Raw genomic sequence first — 24,693 nt, forward strand, 5'->3', positions numbered from 1 at the left:
GTTTGGCTGACAATTCTGAATGCTCTGTATGTCCATATATAACAGCACTTTCTGAATCACAACAGTTTTTGAAATGTTTTTTTTTATTTTTATAATTTACTTAACTTTGACACTTTGGACCAAAAAAAGGTAATTTTGGGTGTTTATAGAGCATTAGTCCAGACTCCAGATCAGTGGGTGGCGGTAATGCAACCGAAAGTTGTTTGCCAACAGCCAATACAAACAATAGAAGTAGAAGAAGTCCAAGCAGAGCGAGCGCATGTCAGTCTGTCAGAGTTAGTTATGGCTCAGTCGGACTCACTGAAAGCGAGTGTCCCGGCGTATTTAAAAGAGGCACAGCTGATTAAACAAGGCGCAGAAGCGCGTGTTTATCGAGGAACGTTTCTGGGCCGGTCCGTGATTATTAAAGAGAGATTCACTAAATTATATCGCCACCCTGAAGTCGATGAGAAACTGACGCGCCGCAGAACGACGCAGGAGGTGCGCTCCATACTGCGCTGCCGCAGAGCAGGTCAGTCAGTGCAATACATCCCATAATCACAGCCTACGGGAGCGTTTAGGACGCTCGCGACGGGGACGCGCCTTCCCGTTTCGGTCAACAGCTGTCAATGCCGCGGGAGCAGAGCACGCGCATATTCACATCGTCTATATGGCAAGCCGCTTTAACCTTCATTCATTCCCAGGAATCAGGATATGAATTATTGATATCAACAATTCAGTTTTCATGAGTTAAAATGTTAATTCTTGATATCAACAATGACGTTGTTGTCAGTAAGGCTGAACGATTTTGGAAAATAATCGAATTGCGATTGTTTATTTATTACCAATATAGTAATTTATTTCTTTTTTAAGCTTTTTATCTTCTGTATTACTCAACAAAGACAATCAACAAACCAATGTATGATAGGGGCAGGAATCTTTAGGCACGTCAAGATCCGATTCTAAAACAATTCTTGATCTTTTTTAAATTATTTATTTTATTCATAAAACTTCAAATATTTTTTTATTTCATTACATATGTAATTTAAGTACTTTTTAAAATAATTACATATTAAAAATGTTATTAAAACAGTTGCATGGTAAGAATTTTAAATATATAAACTAATATAGCTTCAAAACATAAAAGCTAGTAAATAATAAAGAGGAACAAAAAACATCACAATTATTATGACATTTAAAGTATCGAATTTATACACTAAAGTTAAATGGAAAAAAATGGTCAATATTTGCAAAAAGTGATCGATAATTGGCATTTCCATCAGCGATATCAGTAAACGTTTCATGCGCTAAACCTTTTTTTGCAAAACAATCCTTGGATGGAAACCAGGCTATCTGGTTGTTAAGTCTGATGTCACGTGGCAGCGCTTCCGGGTCCAAAAGCTCTATCCCATACCACAAGAAAACAACAAATGTGGATAATATACATACACAATGTGGTGTAATACTACAAAAAAAAAAATTATAATCATAACCTTTATCTCCATACCAAAATTCCAGATGGCCACACAGTGGCCTATCTTTTTTAAATCGTTAAAATATTAATGTCTGTGACGCTATAAGCATAGACACTGTTGTGTAGACTGTATTTTAATCTTTAACTTTTTAAAATATTTGATGTTAAATATGAATAAATAGCGCTTATAAACAGCCGTCGATGGCATTCTCAAGTTAAACGAGTTCCTTACATCAGGACTTAACAAGCGTATTGACAGCTGCAGGTTTATTAGGCTGCCGTCACTTTAAGAGCCAAGGCACAGGTCCAGTAATCTTGATTATATTCACATTGTGCATATTTAAGCACCATAAGATGCGACAGACAATAATTGCATCTACTCTGATCAACTCGTTGGTTTCCTTCGTCCCAGGTATCAACGCGCCTGTTGTGTATTTCGTCGACTACACCACTCATTGCATTTTCCTGGAGGATATTATCCACTCCGTGTCCGTGAGAGACCACATTGCATCAGAACAAAACCCACAGCACCTCCAGGCTCTAGTGGACAAAATTGGTGAAGTTCTGGCTCAGATGCACGACGAAGACGTCATCCACGGGGATCTCACGACCTCCAACATTCTCCTGATCCCCGGGGCCGACGACCAACATATTCACCTGGTTCTGATCGACTTTGGCTTGAGTTACATTTCTGCTCTAGCGGAAGATAAAGGAGTTGACCTGTATGTGTTGGAGAAGGCTTTTCTCAGCACTCACCCCAAAACAGAGGCTTTGTTTGAGAGACTTCTGAAAAGTTACACGGCTTCGTCTAAAAAGTCCTCTGCGGTCATCAAGAAGCTGGACGAGGTTCGGTTGAGAGGGCGGAAGAGATCTATGGTCGGATAAAGCGCACTACACAATATATTTTGGTGCCACACAGGGATTTTTCTTTTACATGCTTGAAAATGTAACACTCATAAAGAGAAGTACACAAATATAATGCAATTAATGGTATCAATTCAATTCATAAAAGACATGGAAAGCCTCTGTTGATAATGAATGTTGGTCAAATATTGTTCTTACTTTTCTTACTGTACTGTGTTTTAGGTAAATATAATACAATAATGGTGACCAAAAAATGACAGCTGAATATTTTGAGCTCTATAAAAACATGTGAAGCTAGTAAACATGTAAATCTGCTCCTCAACAGGTTCAGCTTTCCTCACAACCTGCAAGTGTAACCAATAAAAAACTGGATTCACATTTCATTTTTGTGCCGTGTGTTGAAACAAAGATTTTTATATATAATGGGAGTTGGAAGCAAAAAGAAAGTGGTGGGGGGGGGGGGGGGGGGGTAATGCTCTCTCAGAATTAGTTTTTACTGGAGGAATGTTAGATGCCATTTACATTAAATACAAATATACCGCCGTTAACTAAACGATTGATTGGACCAGACAAAATAACATTAATTAATTATTATTGATTAATAATTAATTAGTTATTAAACGTGGCTATCGTGTAGGGGTAAGACACATTACATCAAGTTTTGATGCAAATCAATCTGAGGTTCGAATCCGCCTTTTGCCACACTTGCTCTACTCCCTTTCCCCATCACATATCCGTTCGGAAAGGCATTGATTTTCAATATAAATGGAGAAAATATTAGAAAAGTGAAAATAAAGTGTCTGACATTGGTCGTAAAAAGGGGGTGGGTCTTGTCCCATTCACACACAATGGTTCCGACACCCATGATATATATGTGTGTGTGTGTGTGTGTGTGTGTGTATGTAATAAGACAAGCACTCTGATTACTTAGGAATGGGAGAATGTGCAATGTCCTATTAAGTCCCTTCTGGTGGAAACGGCCAAAACTGTCTGCAGGGTACTAGAGCACACAGGGCCTGAGATATACACTTTTAAAAAATACATTTATAACCCAAAAATGGTCCCAGAACTGGTTAAAGGGACTGATTTTAAATTGATAATATACCATTTGTAATAGAAACTCTTTAGCTGTGACAAAAACGTGCAAATAAAGAAATCTAACTTCAAAATTCAGTCTCCAAATGTTTGTTCATAATGAGAAGTAAACAGTTCAAGATAACTGATTTTTTTATTTAATTAATCTCAAAATCTATCTATATATATATATATATATATATGCACACATGCAACATATCATTGTAAATACACTCTTACTAATGTTAATACTAATATATTGTATATATAGTACAAGATTTTTTCTGGTTGTACAAAAAACGCCTTATTTATATCCAAAACATATTTGCACTCATATATAAAAAATATAGTAGTTTCTGTACAAAAGAAAAGAAAAAAACATGCAATAAATAAAAAAATACAATAAAAAGAGCAGTCCATTTAGCCTGACCAACAGAAATAAAACTTTCAGAGTAAATAAAAAAAATTGTACAAAAAGGACCATGATAACTTTATTTATTTCTTTTTTTAAATATAAATCTTAAGCAGTAAGCGGACATTGAAGAAATATCAAATACATGGTCATCGCTACTGATGGCAGTATGAGCTTGTTTCCGCCGCCCGCAGAATGATAAAATAGAGAAGGTCATTCGGTATCGACTCAACCTGAGGTTCCCTGGCTCATATTGGGGATTTTGTTCATATTCCTTCTGTAGAAAGACCAACATGATGAAAGCCCAAATATTAAATGTCACAGATGAATATATACTGAATAATCTCTGTTTTGTAGAGGAGGTTCAGAAATTACAATTTTCATCTGAGATTTGGAGCCAAATCACAGAGGTGTAAAAACGACTAGAAAGATGGCAGCAGCATTTTATTTTCACACAGAGATAGGCAGATCTATTGGTGAAATCTGTTGACTTTAGCAATCTTTGTTGCATTATATGCCGTTCAAATCATCAGCTGTGCAAAAGAGTGCAAAGTAACCCACATTTGGTTTTTGACCACTGAAAATGTGTACAATTGACCATTTTACTCACATCTCCATATCTCTGGGACTGAACCATATAGGGCCTTTAAAGTTAAGATGCCATGTGTTTGTTGAGAACCAGAATCTAAAATGATATGAAGATAGCTTTGATACTTTTTGAGTTACAGGCATGCAAACTTAGGGCAGAAAACACAAGAAGTGCTTTTTTCCCGTTTCTGAACGGTCACTGTTGGCATATAATGCAACACAGATTGCGAAAGTCAACGGATTTAACGAATAGTGTCAATCTCAAAGTTCTGTCACAGAGCTCTCGATGGTGCGGCTGATTGGTCCTTAACTCAATCTGCTTGCATTCATTTGTTCATTCATTTTTTCATTCGTTCGTTCATTCATTCAACACAAATAAACAACAATAGTTGAGCACTGGGCTGTACAAGAGAGAAGTCTAAAATGAAGAGAAATAAAAAAACATTAAGATGAGTTGAAAATATATTTGATTATTACATTTCTTTCTCGACTTGTTACTGTTAAATAGACTAATAAAAATAAAGCACTGTTTTTGTTATATTGTTTGTAATTAACATTTTTTGCTTATTTTTAAAAGCAAAGATACTATTTAATATCTATATTGTAATTATAAAATTACATTTAAAAAATATTGAATCACTCGTATCATGAAACAAGACTTTGGTCATCCCAAACGGTTCAGCGTAGTGAATGTTAACATGACTGAGAATGATCTCTGTGAGGATGTTCATAATGGTCAAAAACCAGGCCAGGAACATGTTGGCCAAGTGAGTTTTTGGTAAAAAAAAAAATAGATAAAACAATGAATAATAAGTTCTGTTGTCATATTATTCAATTACTTTTACTGTTTTTTTTGGCCGTGGTATCAATTTAGTATCGGTATCGAGCAGTGGCGACTTCTTTAAGACTGCAAGGGAAGCTCGGCTTCCCTTATAATGTCACAAAATTAATGGTCAAATATGTACTATTATATTAACATTGTATTGACTAAAAATGCGTTAGAAAACGTTCATCTCAAAGACGAGTTCGTTCAGAATCAGTTACATATAGCAGGTCAGCTGACTCGATTTCCTTCTCATACATTCCCGCACCGTCACAGTGCATTTCCCTATTGAAGCCCAGCGTCCATTGACTTCAATGGGGCTGCTTTGAACGGTTTTTTTCAGCGCTTCGAAACTAGACGGTCATTGGATAAACGCTGCGATTATGTCCCGCCCACGGACGCTCAGCGTCTCTGGGAGTGAATGGGGAGTGGGCTGGCCCGGACTCCGAGCTTCTGCGTGATGATTGGAGGGTCTGCATCTCCTTTTGACTGACAGCGATTCTGTACTATAAGGAATCACCAAGGGGGTAATCTAGCGCTCGGAAAGCGTTCCACCCCTAGGGGCTGCCATTGCTAACCAAGCCATCACCTGCTGTTAGCATCCCATTGACTCCCATTCATTTTTGAGTCACTTTGACAGTGAATAACTTCCCATCTGAGGCATTTAAAGACTCCATTTGTCTATTGTTTATTTCTAAAGAAACACGACAATGCATAAAAAGCTCCGTTACCTTGTATCTTACACTATCGCCCCGTAGAAGCTGTTTTTGTAAAAATAGGCTTACTATTGCGTCATAACCAACGCGACTCTGTCGCACAGTTGAGAAATTACCGTATAGACCTGAGGAGACGCTCGCAGGCAATCTTTTACTGTCTATGAGGCAGTCGGGGGGACGTGGAGACATAAAGTCTGATAAAGTCAAGGGAGAAGAATGGGGAGAAGCCCATAGTGAGCCAAAAGCAACGGGAGAAAATATTTAAACAACGTGATTCAGATTTCACTTTCCACAACTACTAGAAGACTCACAGCTGTCAGACAGGAGGCTCACGTCACATCTACGTCCTCAAGCTCAGTCTGAGCCGGCGCAGTTCGCTCAGCCATCAGGAAGTGAGTGCCCCTAGGTTGACATCACTTAACGCCGTAGAAGGCAATGGGATCCCTCCGTCCATCACTGAAGGTATTCGCGCTCAGTCCCATCGCGAATTTCTCAAGTTCAGTCGAAATAAAAACTGCTGCAACCTATTTCTTTGATATTTGCTTGGCGAAATTGCTTCATTTTCATCATACATTTCACACAATTATACACCACATTCCTTGTTTCAGTTTTACAGAGTTTAATATTTTTTTAGATCGTTCATTCATTCACAGGGTAAAAGACCATTTTCTTGAAAAGGAACGTAGGGCAGAATTTACTTTTAAATAAATAAGACAATTGGCCGAAAATGAGCTTCCCCTCTCTGACAGACCAGTAGCCGGCACTGGTATCGAGGTATTTTAGTCTGGTATTGTATCAGTCATAATTTTGTTAATGTGACAGCACAAGTTCCCACACCAGCGGTTTATAGATTATCATGACAGAATATGCTAATCCATGACTTAATGATCATTATAAATTCATCAGCTAACCATTCAGAAACGTCCTGTCTCATTTTACAGGTTGTCACTTCTTCTTGAATGTCTTCATCATTGTCCGACTCCAGTTTGAGCATAAAAGGCTGAACATTTTCAGTGTGTGTCAGCATGAGGTATTGGGAGCTGCTAACACGAGCTCTTGAAGCTCCGCCCTTTTCCTGAAAGGGGGCGGGGAGCCGCAGCTAATTTGCATTTAAAGGGGCACAATAATGACATGTTTTTGCAAGTGACAATTTTAACATGCCATAAAAAATCATCTGCGGGGTATTTTGAGCTAAAATTTCACATACACACTCTGGGGACATTAGATACTTATTTTACATTTTACATTACATAAAAAGGGGCATTATAGGAGCGCTTTAAGTTAAATTTAAATTCATGTACGGAGGATAGGGACCTCAATGATAATGGGAGATTTCATAGCCTAGGTCCAATGACTGCGAACGCAAGATCCCCTCTCGACTTCAACTTTGATCTGGGCTCGGGCAGTGCATTTCTGTTTGTGGACCATTGGGCAGCAAAGTTTTGTGTTTATTACGCAGGAAAGAGAAAATAGTCCCTACGCAACTTTTTATTTTCCGTTGGTCTTAATACACAATGTATGTACAGAAGTGTGAAGTTATTAATAGGAAAAATATTGAAAGTCTTTGGTCATTTTTGAGCACGATGCTAATGGTCTAATCCAGGGCTATTCAAATCTTACCCTGGAGGGCCAATGTGGTGCAGAGTTTAGCTCTAACCCTGATTAAACACACCTGAACATGCTAATCAATCCCTGCATCTCAATCAACTCCCTAGTTCACTAGTCAGGTCACTGATCAGGACATACTGTAAGTCAATGGGCTGACTCCCTGATCAGTGCCCTGACCAGTGAACTAGGGAGCTGATTGAGACGCACCCAATGTCTTCAGGATCATTAGAAAATCACAGGTGAGTGTGTTTGATCAGGGTTGGAGCTAAACTCTGCAGTGCATTGGCCCTCCAGGGTAAGATTTGAATAGCCCTGGAATCCGATTCAATGATGTATGCTAAGTATACCACTATACTATACTGATGTATACCACTATCTGGCGGTAGCTAAAAGTGCTACCGCCAGATAGTGATCGACTGAAGGGATTCAAAAACGTTAAAACTCAACTGTTTAACTCCAAGCGACTTGGAAAATAAGCCTATTTTCAAAAAAGTGAAGCGTTCCTTTAAAGGTCCCATTCTTCGCGATCCCATCTTTCAAACTTTAGTTAGTGTGTAATGTTGCTGTTGGAGCATAAATAATACCTGTAAAATTATGTAGCTCAAAGTTCAATGCCAAGCGAGATATTTTATTTAACAGAAGTTCCCTTTCAAAGCCTACAGCGAGCGGCCGGTTTGGACTACACCGCTGCACTTCCTGCTGTGATGACGTCACTTGAACCGTTTGTTGACTAAAGCTCCGCCCACAAGAACACGCAAACTAGGGGGCGTGGTCTCGTTGCTCTCGCAGGTGGAGAAGAGCGCACATTCAGCGCTTGCATCTCCCCGTTATGGTAAGAGGCGGGACCTTTCCGGGCAAAGTGTGCTAAGCTGCTGTCCAATCACATCGCGGGAAGCGCTAGCCCAATCAGAACTCATTACGTATTTCTGAAGGAGGGACTTCATAGAACAAGGAAATCATCAGGCCGCTTTTAGGGCAGAGGAAGCATCGCTGTACAGATAAGTCAATTGGGTGAAAAAATACAGTTTTTTTTCCGAAACATGAACTCATGTTATATTGCACACTGTAAACATAATCAAAGCTTCGAAAACACGCGAAGAACGGGACCTTTAAGACAAGGGTGTCCAATCCTGCTCCTGGAGGGCCACTGTCCTGCAGAGTTTAGTTCCAACCCCAATGTAACCCAGCTGAACCAGCTAATCAAGGTCTTTCTAGGCATACTAGAAACTTCCAAGAGGTGTGTTTAGGCAAGTTGGAGCTAAACTGCAGGACAGCGACCCTCCAGGATTGATTTTGGACAGCCCTGCTTAACTAAAAAAATACCCCGCAGATAATTTTTTATGGCATGTTAAAATTGTCACTTGCAAAAACGTCATTATTGTGCCCCTTTAAATGCAAATTAGCTGCGGCTCCCCGCCCCCTTTCAGGAAGAGGGCAGAGCTTCAAGAGCTCGTGTTAGCAGCTCCCATTACCTCACGCTGACACACACTGAAAATGTTCAGCCTTTTATGCTCAAACTGGAGTCAGACAATGATGACGATAACATTTAAAATTGTATGCTGCATAAAAATATGGGTCAAATGGTGAATATTCAAATTCACTCTTTGCCAGTAGGTGGCACTTGTGGAACAGCAGAATTATTTGTTAAATGCTTTTGTCACTACTGCGAACTCCCATGTATACAAATAATTATTTGAAAAATATAATTTTCGTGCAGCCAATAGGGCTCCTGGACTTCAGCCCATGGAGACCCCTGAGCTTTAATGGTAGCAGTTCAGCGCCACCACCTTCCCCAGCTCCACCTGTATAGATCTGCTAAGGGTAATTTCACATATGCTATATTGTACAGCAGCATGTTGTGTGTGTGTATTGGCTGTAGCAAGCCCCATACTAGCTCTGCAGCAGCAGATCTATTCCACCAAGGCCAAACATATCAACATTTTCATATCCATTACCGTGCCAAACACAGAAATGTTATTTTCATAATAGCATCAAGGTTGCAGCACATACTGCTGAAATGCCTCTATGTGAAGTCTCTGTTGGTGAGAATCATAGGAGCAATGAGACTCCAGGTGTATAACGTGAGACAGACCCAACTGGAGGAGATTTTCACCCACACTGCTGGCCACTTGCTCGTCATGGCACTGTAGTCTGCATCAGGACTGTGGAGACAATACAAATCAATGTTATCACTCAATTAGAAATAGTTTTACAAAATAGAACTACACTGCATCCGGAAAGTATTCACAGAGCTTCACTTTTTCCACATTTTGTTATGTAGCCTTATTCCAAGATTGATTAAATTCAATATTTTTTTAGCCATGAAGTCCAAGGAATTGTCTGTAGACCTCCGAGACAGGATTGTTTCGAGGCACAGATCTGGGGAAGGATACAGAAACATTTCTGCAGCATTGAAGGAAATTGAGTTTGCCAAAAGGCACCTAAAGGACTCAGATTATGAGAAACTAAATTCTCTGGTCTGATGAAACAGATTGAACTCTTTGGCCTGAATGGCAAGCGTCATGTCTGGAGGAAACCAGGCCAATACCATCCCTACAGTAAAGCATGGTGGTGGCAGCCAGAGTCCTCCACAGGTCCATTTTTGGAGACCCGCCCCCACCCGTACCCGGAAGGCCAGATCCGACCCGTGACCCATGAAAATATCCAAATTAAATCTGCACCCGCCCAGACCCGTTAACATTTGGCCCGTTACCTGACCCGTGCCCGCGATAAATCACATGCTAAAATCATTTCAATTTAAATGCTTGATTTTCAGTGTCATGAATGGGCTAATGAAACAGCTGTGCCTTTAAAGACTCGTTGTCAACAATTTAATATAGCTACTCCACTCACCAACTGTTACTTCATCCATTGCTACTCCTGCAACGCTCGCTCCATCTGGGCTACGAGAGGCATCATCAAAAGTTGAAAGTGGTGGGGGATGACGTGATGGGTCAAATGGCATATCGTTGTTGCGTGTATGTATAATGGTAATTTGGACATAGACATTGTAATACAGTATGTCCGAGGGGGAAAGAAGGAGGCGACTTTAACCAAACAAAACGAAAGTAACGCGGGCAGCCCCTCACGGACAACTGCCACACACAATAAAACGTAAACACAACTCAACATCAAATCCAGGTCTGGTGATCTCTCGTGCTTTTTTGGTGTCGCTCGTCCTTATACGCCTCCTAGCTCCCTCATGAGAGGACTCGAGACCGGTGTGGCTCGCAGGTGACGCTCATTCACAATCACGCTCTCTAGCTGGTCCACCTCGCCACAGAAATATTGCACATATTTTTCATCCGCGCTACTACCCGCCCACACAGAGTTAATTATCCGCCCGCATCCCTGCTCGTGAATTTTATAAATGTCACAATCCACCCGTTTTAGCCACTTTTATGCGGGTACCCGACCCGTTGCAGGACTCTAGTGGCAGCATCATGCTGTGGGGGTGTTTTTCAGTGGCAGGAACTGGGAGACTAGTCAGGATTGAGGGAACGATGAATGCAGCAATGTACAAAGACATCCTTGATGAAAACCTCATCCAGAATGCTCTAGAGCTCAGACTGGAGTGAAGGTTCATCTTCCAAGAGGACAACGACCAAAAGCACACAGCCAAGATAACAGAGGACTGGCTACAGGACAACTCTGGGAATGTCTTTGAGTGGCCCAGCCAGAGTCCAGACCCGATTAAACATCTCCGGAGAGATCTGACAACGGCTATGACGACGCTCCCCATCCAACCTGATGGAGCTTGAGAGGTCCTGCAAAGAAGAATGGGAGAAACCGCCCACAAATAGCCGTGCCAAGCTTGAGCATCAAACTCTAAAAGACTTGAGGCTGTAAGTTGTGCCAAATGTGCTTCAACAAAGTTCAGCAAAGACTGAATACTTATGTGCATGGGATTTATTTAGTTTTTTATTTGTAATGAATAAACGTTTTTCACATTGTCATTATGTGGTATTGTTTGCAGAATTTTGAGGAAAATAATAAATGTAATCCATTTTGGAATGAGGCTGTAACAACAAAAAGTGCTGTAAATACTTTTCAGATGTACCATAGACTTAAAAACAACTCGATTTTTACCACAGGGGGACTTTAAAGAATTCTTCAGAGTATTTTAGTGATGACGACACACACACACACACACACACACACACACACCTGTACCAGTTGGTGAGGGTCATCATGATGTAAAGGGATGCCAGGAACAGCATGAAGTGAAAGAAAGCGTAACTGTACTGAACAGTGTCTCTTTCGTTGTCCTCCACATGTAGTGGTGTCGTAGCCTCTTCTGCCATTTCAGGGCTTCCTGTGCTGCTATCATCCACCACCGTTGTGTCTTTAGCCGCTAAGGTTAGTTTATTAACTTGACTGGTATTGGAAGAGCGTATACTGTCAAAAAAAACAAACAGAAAAACCTATTTAGGCTCTTGGTGGCAAAAGCAGTAGAACTTTAATATGGCTCATCTGGATGCTTATGTTGTGATATTAGAGAGTATTAAGACATTTATTCAAGTATGTTTATTGCTATTACTACGATATTAAAGGTGCACTATGCAGCTTTTGTCCACTGGAGGGCGCCTATGCAAAACAAATGCGTAGTTTGATGATGCAAAGTGTGAGCGCAGCATCTTGGGAGATGTGGTCTTCTCATCACAGCCGGTGGAAAATAGGACTCGGGCAGAAATCACGTTCATGCATGCGGTTATTAACGTTACTGTAGTGTAAAGCAGAGCAGGAGCGAGTGTTCTGGACCTGAGCACAGCTGCTGGAGCGATTGTTAAACAAATACCCGCCTTGCGAATACCGGGACTTTTATTATGACGGGACGGGACTCATTTGCCGGGCGCCTGCACAGATCCGCTCTTCCGGTTATGATTTTGAGGTAATGGAGCTCTGTTTATCATATTAGATACATTTAAATGTGTTTAAAACGATGTTATGACGTTACTCCGTGCGTTCAGTTGTTCACACTGCTAAGAGTAAAGCGCTCCTGCCAAATAAAACCCGAAACCGAGGGTAGCGCAGATATGACGCAATTGACAGGCGACTCCCTCAAAAGCTAAGCTGAAACGTCCCGGTCCTTTGTTAAAATAGCAATTTTCTCACAATTTACAAATAGTTGGAAACATCTGGGATATTGTAGGTACTCAACTGAACAAAATATATAACACCGGCCTAGTGGTTTTTGGATATTTTACTGCAAAAATACTACATAGTGCACCTTTAATTCAAGAATGTTTATATCTGTTTAAACTACTGCCAGGGCCGGGTCTAGACATTTGAGGCCCACACCCTTCCTAATAAAAAAGCACTTGAAACAAATATGATTCCTAACTTTTTTATTTATACAACATCTGTTATTAAAATGTGTATATTTTTACTTCTATGTGCATAATAATCAAACTTTAACTGAGGTCATGAGAGTTTGTTTTAGTTTTTCAGTAATTTGTTCAGCAATTTATTTACAGTAGCACACACTGTTTGGGATAATGAACAGTATACTCTATAGTATACAGTAAAAACATAATTACAGATGAACACTTTCCTGGACACCACTTCAGTAAATTAACATCAGTGCTTATATTAGTTTTTCCTACCAACCCAGACAGCAACAGAGTCGGCCCAGATCCGGGCCACATGTGGACTCAAAGCGTACCAGATGTGGACCAGACACTATGTTGCTGTCAGCAAATATAGATATTGCAGTGTGCACTATACACAAATCAGCTGCTTGTGGAAGTTATTTATTTCTTCATACAATTGTACATTTTTAAATGACTATAACAAAAGTGTTTATGATTTGAAAACTGAAATTAAAGGATTAGTTCACTTTTAAATAAACTTTTGCTGATAATTTACTCACTCCCATGTCAATCAAGATGTCTATGTCTTTATTTCTTCGCTCGAAAAGAAATGAAGGTTTTTGATGAAAACATTCCAGGATTTTTCTCCATGTAATGGACTTCAATGGACCTCAAACGGTTCAAGGTACAAATGACAGTTTCAGTGCAGCTTCAAATAGCTTTAAAGGTCCCGTTCTTCGCGTGTTTTCGAAGCTTTGATTATGTTTACAGTGTGCAATATAACATGAGTTCATGTTTCGCGTGTAAAAAAACACAGTATTTTTCACCCAATTGACTTATCTGTACAGCGCTGTTTCCTCTGTCCTAAAAGCGGCCTGATGATTTCCTTGTTCTATGAAGTTCCTCCTTCAAAAATACATAACGAGTTCTGATTGGGCCAGCGCTTCCCGCGCTGTGATTGGACAGCAGCTTAGCACACTTTGCCCGGAAAGGTCCCGCCTCTTACCATAACGCGCTCAATGTTATTGCAAAAATGTCTATATTGCCTTATCAATTTGAGTCGGAATCAGACCCGGAGAATATCGAAGAGGATCGATTACAACCTGCTCAGGAAAGACTTTTGCTGGATGTTTCAGAACGGTCAGCTGTCTATTCAGGAGTTTAAACTGATCATTACAAACACCAACAATCGATGGTGTCTGAATGAATTACTACACTTTTATATGCTAAGTTTTTCGGATTAGTTTCAATTACCATCTAACGTTAGTTAACAAAGCTAAACAGCATTGCACTTTGTGTCATGAGTTACATAAACTGTTAAACGGACCGACTTAAATAATAAAATACACTTACCGGTTGTGGCTCATAAACAACGCCTTCTCCAGACACAGAGGGAACTGCGTCGTCTTTTAAGAATAATCTTTCTGCGAATCCGGCATTAAACTGATTGAGATTGAGGAAGCAGTCCTCAGCTAAATGTGCTGCACATAGTTTTAAATTGTGATTATAATTTTCCAGAATCGAGTTAACCATAAACTGTAGCCATTGATCTCTACGTACAGCGTCCGTGGGAAGGCCAAACAAAGGTGATCTGACTCCGGGATGAAAATACCAGCGTTTCAATGGCGTGGCGACAAACACACACTACAAAAACAGCGCTTCCTATTCTCGACCTGCGAGAGCAAAAGGACCACGCCCCCTATTTTGCGTGTTCTTGTGGGCGGAGCGTTAGTCAACAAACGGTTCTAGTGACGTCATTACAGCAGGAAGTGCAGGGCTGTAGTCCAAACCGGCCGCTCGCTGTAGGCTTTGAAAGGGAACTTCTGTTAGATAAAATATCTCGCTTGGCATTGAACTTTAAGCTTTATAATTTTACAGGTATTATTTATGCTCTAACAGCAACATTACACACTAACTAAAGTTTGAAAGATGGGATCGCGAAGAATGGGACCTTTAAAATGCTGTATAGTGTTTGCTCTTTGACCTTGAATACAAACGTCTTTATTTTTACTTAAGTATTTTGCAAGACAGCTCATTCATTCACCGTACATGCAAATCCAACCTATTTTGAAATAATGAAAATGAATTGTTAATTATTAGGGGAAAAAAGGCATTTTTGTCCATGACTATAAATTAAAATAAAATAAAATAAATACTGTACCTTGAATACAAAATGCAGAGAACAAAAATGGCCAGTCCGACGATGCTTTGAGCGTCCCACCACTGCAGGTGTGGGGCCGAAGGCACGATTTCCTCAGTGTCAACGATGATGACGGCAGTCTGGTTCTCAATCTCCAGCGGGGCGGGTGTGGAGGACGTGATCTGCTGGATGATGCTGAACAGATTTGGGTTGCATGTGCGGTCTGGAGGTGAGGGATGGACACAAATAAAAACTGACAGACCTTGACATACCTAGCATTGAAAATAAATAATTTTGATATCAAGTTGACATCATGAATACTGTTTTCTGGTCCAATCCTCTACAATCATAACAGTCTTTTATGAGCACTACTTATTCACCGATCAGGCATAACATTATGACCATGAACTAAAATGGGCAAGCGTAAGGATTTGAGCGAGTTTGACAAGGGCCCAATTGTGACGGCTAAACGACTGGGTCAGAGCATCTCCAAAACTGCAGCTCTTGTGGGCTGTTCCCGGTCTGCAGTGGTCAGTATCTATCAAAAGTGCTCCAAGGAAGGAACAGTGGAGAACCGGCCAGAGGGTCATGGGCGGCCAAGGCTCATTGATGACCGTGGGGAGCGAAGGCTGGCCCGTGGGGTCCGATCAAACAGAATTGCTTAAGATCGTGAACTCATAATTCATCAACTAACCATTCAGAAACGTCCTGTCTCATTCTACAGGTTGTCACTTCTTCTTGAGTCTCTCCATCATTGCCAGTGATTCCAGTCTGAACATATAAGGCTGAATAGTTTCTGTCATTTTCAGTGTGTGTCAGCATGAGGTAATGGGAGCTGCTAACACAAGCTCTTGAAGCTCCGCCCTCTTCCTGATAGGGGGTGGGGAGCAACAGCTCATTTGCATTTAAAGGGACACAAAAACAGTTTTTGCTCACCCTCAAAAAGTGAAAATTTTAACATACTATGAAAAAAGATCTGTGGGGTATTTTGAGCTAAAACTTCACATACACACTCTCAGAGACTTGTTTTACAAAAAAATGTTCTGCATAATTAAGGGCGTTGCCAATTTGAGTGACAGGTGGATTGCCACTAGGGTCGAGCTAGATGGGCGTGGTTTCAGCTCCTCAGCTCCACCCACGTCCCGCCTCTTTGTCCATGTTCAGTTATCCAGGAGTGACGTGCAGACAAGATGGCAACGGCCGGCTTTTAGGCTTCAAAAAATGCTCTAGAAACCTACAGGTGACGTCACGGACACTACTTCCATTTTTTTTGACAGTCAATGATCTGGACTAATCATTAATTAGATACAGCCTCAGTCACACTGTCTAATTTAACAAAGAAAGAAGAGGGTTGTGAACGCAAAAAGATTAAATGTACAAAAACTGAAGCTGCTAACCTGGTTCATTGGTCATGGCTGACCAGGTAAGGTACATGGTGTACAAAGTCATAATGGACGACTGGAGAAGACCAGATCTGGGCTGGTAATCCTAGAATTACACACACACAGATCTAATTACAATGAAAACTGTACAGCTGGTACAAGAGTCAAGACCAACAAAATGCAATTTTAACAGTAACTACCTGAATTCTGGGCAGGACAGACAGAGCTGAAGCGATGACACATATTGAGATGTTGAAGCTGATGAAGAACTTGTTAAGCACGCATCCCTCTGGCTGAGTGTAGATGTTATAGCACAGAACGGCAGCCGTGAAGGACAGAATATAGTTCAGTCCTGTTACCGACAGCAAGGCTAGAAGGAAGGGTTATAAAATGACTCAACATACATATAATGACTAAATATTCAGCCATGTAACATATTTGCCTACCTATATACCACCTCATTGCGTTTTCTTTTTCCATTTTATCAACCCAGGACTCGTTCCACGAGTGAGCGAAGTCAATGAGCAAAACCAGTTGAATCAGAATAAAGCAAAACGCTCCGCAGGTTCCCATAATAAACCACACTAACGAAAGAGACAGAAATGAGCTGGGCATAAAGAACACATGAGTTATGAAAGTCTCAAAAAGCTGGTTCAGTCTTTGGCCAGTCAACTAAACAAAACAAATCAATACGTAAGAAGATGATTTACACTGTTACCGCAGGGATGCTGCTAAGGGTTTCTGCAGATTTCATGAAGGTACATTTAAGACCAAGTGAGAAAAATCTAACGAGGAACACAACATCAGTGTGATCTCTAAATGTAGATGAAACACTTCAGAGTTTGAAAACAGATATCTGTCGCTTTTTAATTCATTTTACTTAAAAAAAGCTTCAATGGGTTTGCTCAAAACCACTACAAGAAGACAATGAGAAAATTCGCTCGCTGTTCTAGTAAAAAAAACCTCTTGTAACTATATTACTATTAATACTATATTAATAAAATGAAATTAATACTATATTCATAAAATATAGGATATAGTAATGTAGCCTATATTTCATTCATAAAGTACAGTGATATTCTCCATTTGATTACAGTTTCTACCTGAACACCAGAACATTTTTATTTCATGGCTATGTTCAATTGTATTTATTTTGGCGATTGGTATTTTGTTTATTTGTTTACTTGTCTTGAATTATGCTTGGAATTGATATGCTAGTTAGGCTAGATGTTTTTGCTATGGTATTTTTAAACCGTAGGCAAAAAATCAGTTTGTTGATTTTTGTTCATATTCAGCTACTATTTATAATATTTTGCAAGAAGACCTCTATATATGTGAATGATATCTACGTTTTTTTTCTTTATTTTATTTTCTTATTGGAATCTAAATAAGGAATTGGTAAGCAGAATCAGAATTGTTCAAATTCGAATGATACCCAACCCTTGCATTGTGCACTTCTCCATTAGTTGTTTAATCATTTGATTGGAATCAGAACCAGAAAAATGTGTACGATTGCCAACCCTAGCAGTGATATCTGATATAATTGAATGCCAGATATTAACATTCAAGATAAACAATATAATGAATTTAGCCATGTTTGACATTTTACAACTGGTTTATAAAAAGTTAAATTCTTACTTCGGGTGAAAGGCTCATCTGGAATATAGAAGGCACCAACAGTGACGGCAATCATGGCTGCAATCTTACAAACCCAGAACCTGATGAAATATAGAGAAGTGTTCAAATATGTCTCAATAGTTTCATAGCATGGCAAAATACTAGTATTAAAATGGCAAACTGTGATACACACTCACCTAAAGGATTATTAGGAACACCTGTTCAATTTCTCATTAATGCAATTATCTAATCAACCAATCACATGGCAGTTGCTTCAATGCATTTAGGGGTGTGGTCCTGGTCAAGCCAATCTCCTGAACTCCAAACTGAATGTCAGAATGGGAGAGAAAGGCGATTTAAGCCATTTTGAGCGTGGCATGGTTGTTGGTGCCAGACGGGCCGGTCTGAGTATTTCACAATCTGCTCAGTTACTGGGATTTTCACACACAACCATTATAGGGTTTTTAGAGAATGGTGTGAAAAGGGAAGAGCATCCAGTATGCAGCAGTCCTGTGGGAGAAAATGCCTTGTTGATGCTCGAGGTCAGAGGAGAATGGGCCGACTGATCCAAGCTGATAGAAGAGCAACTTTGACTGAAATAACCACTCGTTACAACCGAGGTATGCAGCAAAGCATTTGTGAAGCCACAACACACACAACCTTGAGGCGGATGGGCTACAACAGCAGAAGACCCCACCGGGTACCACTCATCTCCACTACAAATAGGAAAAAGAGGCGACAATTTGCACGAGCTCACCAAAAATGGACAGTTGAAGACTGGAAAATGGTGCCTGATGTGTTGAGACATTCAGATGGTAGAGTCAGAATTTGGGGTAAACAGAATGAGAACATGGATCCATCATGCCTTGTTCCCACTGTGCAGGCTGGTGGTGGTGGTGTAATGGTGTGGGGGATGTTTTCTTGGCACACTTTAGGCCCCTTAGTGCCAATTGGGCATCGTTTAAATGTCACGGCCTACCTGAGCATTGTTTCTGACCATGTCCATCCCTTTATGACCACCATGTACCCATCCTCTGATGGCTACTTCCAGCAGGATAATGCACCATGTCACAAAGCTTGAATCATTTCAAATTGGTTTCTTGAACATGACAATGACTGTACTAAAATGGCCCCCGCAGACACCAGATCTCAACCCAATAGAGCATCTTTGGGATGTGGTGGAACGGGAGCTTCGTGCCCTGGATGTGCATCCCACAAATCTCCATCAACTGCAAGATGCTCTCCTATCAATATGGGCCAACATTTCTAAAGAATGCTTTCAGCACCTTGTTGAATCAATGCCACGTAGAATTAAGGCAGTTCTGAAGGTGAAACGGGGTCAAACACAGTATTAGTGTGTGTTCCTAATAATCCTTTAGGTGAGTGTACATGCACTGGAATTTTATAGCTAATCACAGAAACGAACAGTTGTAATTTGGGCCCATATTTCACTGCACTAACCCATTGTGGATTGCAGCTCTGGGATCTCGGCTGTTCTTCACATTGATCATGAGCAGAGAGAAGGTGATAAAGAACAAACTCATGCCACAGCAAACCCGGTACACGGCCTTATAACCAATAAAAATCTCACATCGAACAATTCCTGGTATAATGGAGCCTGCTCCTCCATTACAAAAACCAGGGATCTAAGAATGGAGACATGAAATGAAAAAGTTAGTATTTTTATCTTAAACCACATAATGTTCTAGATTGTGTTTTAGGCTCTACTAGAGCAGGTTTCCTGCTTGTATATTAATTATTTCCCTATATTCTCCATTGCTGCAGCTCCTCTTCCCTCCTGCTGAAATGCACAATGTGCTCTGATTGGTCGGCTGAGGCAGTGTGTTGTGATTGGTCAATCGCTTCCAGTGTGTCTGGGAAATGTCCCGCCCCTTACTATTAGTGCTAATTTCAACACACCAGGCCACGCCCCTTTATTCTGCATATTAATTATTTAAATGAGGTTCCTGAAGAAAACTCAAGTCTACAATGGAGGCGTTTAGGGAGTTCAGAAACACTGAAACTAATATAAGAACTGTCAAACAGCAACATCACACACTCAAGACAGATGAACATGGACAAAAGCATAATAGGCCCCCTTTAAATCCTCAGAATTTCTTCAACTTTCATTGTCAAATCAACTACAAACAATATTTGTTTGATTATCCTTATATCTCACCATTTAAGAGACAAAAGATCTTCTTGATCTCTGGTTAATAAATTCACAAATCTTACAACACAACGTAACGAGCCTTTATCAGTTATTTGATTATTTCTAACCCTACTAATGCGTCATTCTTACTCGTTTAAGTTGTTGTTCAACACCAGGTGACAACATCACACAGGCAATGATGGTGCCAAGCAGAAGGATGAAGGCATACATAATTCGGGTCGCAATGGAGCTCCGGATCTGCGGACAGCATCGACACCTTAGACATGCGGCGCAGTCGCAAAAGCAAGAAACCTGCAAAAAAGGAAAAAAACACATAGGTAATTCAACTCAGCCATACTGTGCATACAAAGGCAATGTTAATAATTACTGTATATGTTTAATTATGGCATGTGTCGACCGTCCAAAGAGGCCATAAAAGTGTTTTAGAACATGAAAATTCAGTGCAATTCAACTGGCCGGTGTTTGCAATCTGTACTCCGAGTGTCAGATATCGCCATCAAAACTTCATGAGAAGATTCTGACATGTCACAGAAAACTAGTTGCAAAAAATGGTCACTGGAAAGATTAGACATGTATAGAAGAACAAATATACACAACACTTTTGTTAATGATGTATATACACCAAGTGAATAACACGGATGATCTCTTCATCACGGCTCCTGTTAGTGGGTGGGATATATTAGGCAGCAAGTGAACATTTTGTCCTCAAAGTTGATGTGTTAGAAGCAGGAGAAATGGGCAAGCGTAAGGATTTGAGCGAGTTTGACAAGGGCCAGACGGCTAGACGACTGGGTCAGAGCATCTCCAAAACTGCAGCTCTTGTGGGCTGTTCCCAGTCTGCAGTGGTCAGTATCTATCAAAAGTGCTCCAAGGGCGTGGCTTACCTGGGGAACACATGGCCCCAGGATGCACTATGGGAAGAAGGCGAGCCGGCGGAGGCAGTGTGATGCTTTGGCCAATGTTCTGCTGGGAAACCTTGGGTCCTCCATCCATGTGGATGTTACTTTGACACGCTCCACCTACCTAAGCATTGCTGAGACCATGTTCAGCCTTTCATGGAAACGGTATTCTGGTGGCTGTGGCTCTTCCAGCAGGATAATGCTCCTGACACAAAGCACAAATGCTTCAGGAATGGTTTGAGGAGCACAACAACCAGTTTGAGGCGTCGACTCGGCCTCCAGATTCCCCAGATCTCAATCCAATCGAGCATCTGTGGGATGAGCTGGACAAACCAGTCCGATCCATGGAGGCCCCACCTCACAACTTACAGGACTTAAAGGATCTGCTGCTAACATCCTGGTGCCAGATACCACAGCACAACTTCAGCGGTCAAGTGGAGTCCATCAGAGATCGGTCAGCAAAAGGGACCAACACAATATTAGGAAGGTGGTCATAATGTAATGCCTGATTAGTGTATCAATACTTGTGCATTACCTGATGACAAAACAGCCATATAGAAGAGAGATACATGAACTCAGTTTGCCTTAAAAACACTTGCACACTTCGATATATAATAAATTAACATTAATTTTAAGACTGTTAAGTTATTAAGACTTGAGCAGAGGTTTAACACTGTTTATGAATTAGACACTAAGATTTAAATCAGCTGATGTGAGATCTGATCTGAGCTCAGTCTGTTGTAAACAACTTAATACTGCTGTCACCTTGAGAAGCCATGTGCACAATGGAGCACTATTTGTTTGTAAAAAGTTATTGTTTCAAGGTCTTCGTGATCATTTGTGGCATTTCTGTGTAGAATCCAGTATTCCTGTAAGTCTCTTATGAGAACTGTCCCAAACATATCATCTGTAAAAAATGAAAGAAATCCTAATTTTTGCGATATACACTCTAAAAAATTCTGAGTAAAAAACAACCCAATGTTGGGTCAAATATGAACTAACCCAGCAGTTGGGTTGTTTTAACCCAGCGATTGTGTTGTCTTAAGCAAATATATAACCCAACCGCAGGATTAAAACAACCCAAACGCTGGGTTAAAATAACCCGATTGCTGGGTTAGTCCATATTTGACCCAACATTGGGTTCAAACAACCCAGCATTTTTTAGAGTGTATATGTTTTTTCATTACATTAGGCGTATTTTCAATCCGCAATTCCAATTTGCACAATTTGAAGGAAAATTAAATTGCGGTTAACAATAGGCGACACACACACACACACACACACACGCACACACACACACACACACACACACACACACACACACACACACACACACACGCGCACACACACACACACACACACACAGTCTGTGTCCTGGTTAAAATCACTTAAACATTCGGGATACTGTAAGTACACAAGTCAACAAAATATACACTGATCTAGTAGTTTTTGTAATTTTAATCTTACATATTGTGCCTTTAAAGTTAAAATGCTCTCAAGATGTTAGCACAAAAACGTTTTTGACAGAATTTGTGTCAAGAGTTATGAGAAGTATTTCCATAATGTTTAAAAAATATATACAATTGAATGTTCCAGTAGAACCAAGTAAAGGTTTAATGAACTGAATGTTTTGAACGTTCTGAGAAATAAAGTTTTAAATAACAATCTAAATGTTGTTTTGTAAGAAGGTGTATATATATTTTTATAATTTTTTTTATTATAAGTTATGAAACAGAATGGCAACAATACTCTACACGCCATGGAGCAAGAAAATAATATACTATTAAAAAAGATTCATAGTTTTTGACTAGGCTATTGCTTACACTTACAATATTTACATTTGTGTATAAAATATTTGGTGAAAAATAAGATTAAATAAATAAACATCACTGTTCTCTTTTAAAATGTGTATAACATTTCAGGATTTAAACCACAAAAAATACTAAAAATGTTTTCCCACAGAGTAAATTCACAATACCAAAATAAATTAGGGAAATTATGGGATAGCGTATGTATAATTTTATGACACACTTCTTTGATCTAATACAAAAATAATTTTGGGGGGCAAATTCCACACTCCCAGTTTATCCCACTTACATTATTAATAAAAGATGGCATTGCAATAGAAAAATATAACCCATTCTGGAACAGAGCACGAATACTCATGTTATTAGATTTGGTGGCAAGGGATAATTTGCATACATCAATACATATGGTAAAATATATAAATATATAATATAAACCTGTCCACGCAATTGTCGTGACGTAAGCGAATTGACCGTCAGAGGAAACAATGCGATTAATCCCGTTAAGCACGAGCGTAAGTAACGGATTTTCTTGACCTGTCCTGCTTTTCATTACACATGAATGATATTCCTTTGATTCACGAACATTTATTATATTACCAACCGAAACAAACGTGAATATCTGAGTCTATTCATAAAAAACAACTTACCCAAGTCAGGGTCCTCAGCACAGCACCCATAGTTTAACAACGCAAACAAGAGTCGACACCACTGGTCTCCTGTTAAAGTAATGAGCGAGTCATTTCGGAATAATTACTAAACCACTAAAACCAGAATTAAACATATGCTGGCAGAAATTCATGTAGACAGCATCAGTTGCGTCTGTGTTTGAGTTCTGGAATGACAGGTGGGAGATCCGTCACGTGACCAAACACTATTAATATTAATTAGGCTTCGTGACGTTTCCCCAACAGAGCTTACTGATTTGCTGAAAGGGAGACGGACTCTGAAAAGCCAACCTATACTTGGGCGAAAGATTTAGCTCATGAATATTAATCATTCTGTGTGTCTAAATCATAGACCGTAATAAGACTCTAAATAGCAGGCAAAGCATTCGTCATATCGGAGTCTCTACTTATTATTTTACTTTTGCTAGATTGCTAGAAGAAACAGTGTTTCACAAGAGAATATTTTTACGTTACAAAAACTATTTTTTAATGAAACAAATTAAATTTAAGGGTCGTTTTAGCATATAAGACATGATTAGAGCGAATGTCTGCATATTGTGAATGAATTTATAACTGGGTAACCTGGCTTTACTGAAATTCAGTAAATGTACACATATTAAATAACGTAGCCTCTATAAAGGATGCTGTTAGGATAAAGTTGTCACACTTTAGTTGATCGCCAAATTTGACTAAAAAGCAAAAAACAAAAAGGCTAACGAACAGCTTAAAGGCGCGATATAAAATCCCCAAAAGCCACTAGATCAATGTTATATAATTTGTTGACTTGTGTACTCACATTATGCCAAATGTTTCCAAGAATGTTTAAATCCAGCAATGATTTTACCCAGGACAGGACAGTGTGCGTGCGTCGCCTGTCAATGACATTGATTTTTGACTTCTTGCTGAAAATTTGTTATTGCACTTATGACATTCCTGATTTCACTATTTGCATGTAATTAAATAATTTTGTAATTTATTACTTAAAATAAATATGTAACAGAAACTTCTCAGCTTGAAGCGACTGGGACCTGGGTGGAAAAAATAGTTTTATTGCCAGTCTCTGTGGAGATTTCAGTGTGGCTTTAATGACATCTATCGGTAAAATTGTGCAACTGACTCACTGAAATAGAATGGCTATTACATGACTGTCTAAATGGTT

At 39.8% G+C, this 24,693-nt stretch overlaps 2 protein-coding genes across 2 annotated transcripts; one reads left to right on the plus strand and one right to left on the minus strand.

Moving 5' to 3' along the window:
* Positions 1 to 221: 221 nt before the first annotated feature.
* tp53rk (TP53 regulating kinase) lies at positions 222 to 2,698 on the plus strand. Its single transcript, XM_067431197.1, has 2 exons — positions 222 to 511; positions 1,866 to 2,698. The coding sequence occupies exons 1-2, from the start codon at positions 283 to 285 to the stop codon at positions 2,336 to 2,338; spliced, it is 702 nt and encodes a 233-aa protein (XP_067287298.1). The 5' UTR covers positions 222 to 282; the 3' UTR covers positions 2,339 to 2,698.
* Positions 2,699 to 9,078: 6,380 nt separating this feature from the next.
* On the minus strand, positions 9,079 to 23,719 carry si:ch73-267c23.10 (serine incorporator 1). The gene is made up of 10 exons (XM_067431305.1): positions 23,517 to 23,719; positions 20,292 to 20,453; positions 19,451 to 19,635; positions 18,011 to 18,090; positions 16,819 to 16,956; positions 16,573 to 16,742; positions 16,388 to 16,478; positions 15,012 to 15,213; positions 11,706 to 11,936; positions 9,079 to 9,700 (listed from the first exon to the last, which is right to left on the minus strand). The coding sequence occupies exons 1-10, from the start codon at positions 23,544 to 23,546 to the stop codon at positions 9,562 to 9,564; spliced, it is 1,428 nt and encodes a 475-aa protein (XP_067287406.1). The 5' UTR covers positions 23,547 to 23,719; the 3' UTR covers positions 9,079 to 9,561.
* Between the last annotated feature and the right edge of the window lie 974 nt (positions 23,720 to 24,693).

The sequence above is a fragment of the Pseudorasbora parva genome, chromosome 22, assembly GCF_024679245.1.
Source record: "Pseudorasbora parva isolate DD20220531a chromosome 22, ASM2467924v1, whole genome shotgun sequence".
Lineage (NCBI taxonomy): Eukaryota > Metazoa > Chordata > Actinopteri > Cypriniformes > Gobionidae > Pseudorasbora > Pseudorasbora parva.

Excerpts from the sequence above, each read along its gene's own strand:
- si:ch73-267c23.10 (XM_067431305.1), bottom strand. The coding sequence starts at position 23,546 with ATGGGTGCTGTGCTGAGGACCCTGACTTGG. Across the intron at positions 19,636-20,291 it reads TTGAACAACAACTTAAACGA|ATCCCTGGTTTTTGTAATGG; the intron begins GTAAGAATGACG and ends CTCCATTCTTAG. Across the intron at positions 16,743-16,818 it reads CGCAATGAGGTGGTATATAG|CCTTGCTGTCGGTAACAGGA; the intron begins GTAGGCAAATAT and ends CCTTCCTTCTAG.
- tp53rk (XM_067431197.1), top strand. The coding sequence starts at position 283 with ATGGCTCAGTCGGACTCACTGAAAGCGAGTGTCCCGGCGTATTTAAAA. Across the intron at positions 512-1,865 it reads ACTGCGCTGCCGCAGAGCAG|GTATCAACGCGCCTGTTGTG; the intron begins GTCAGTCAGTGC and ends CCTTCGTCCCAG.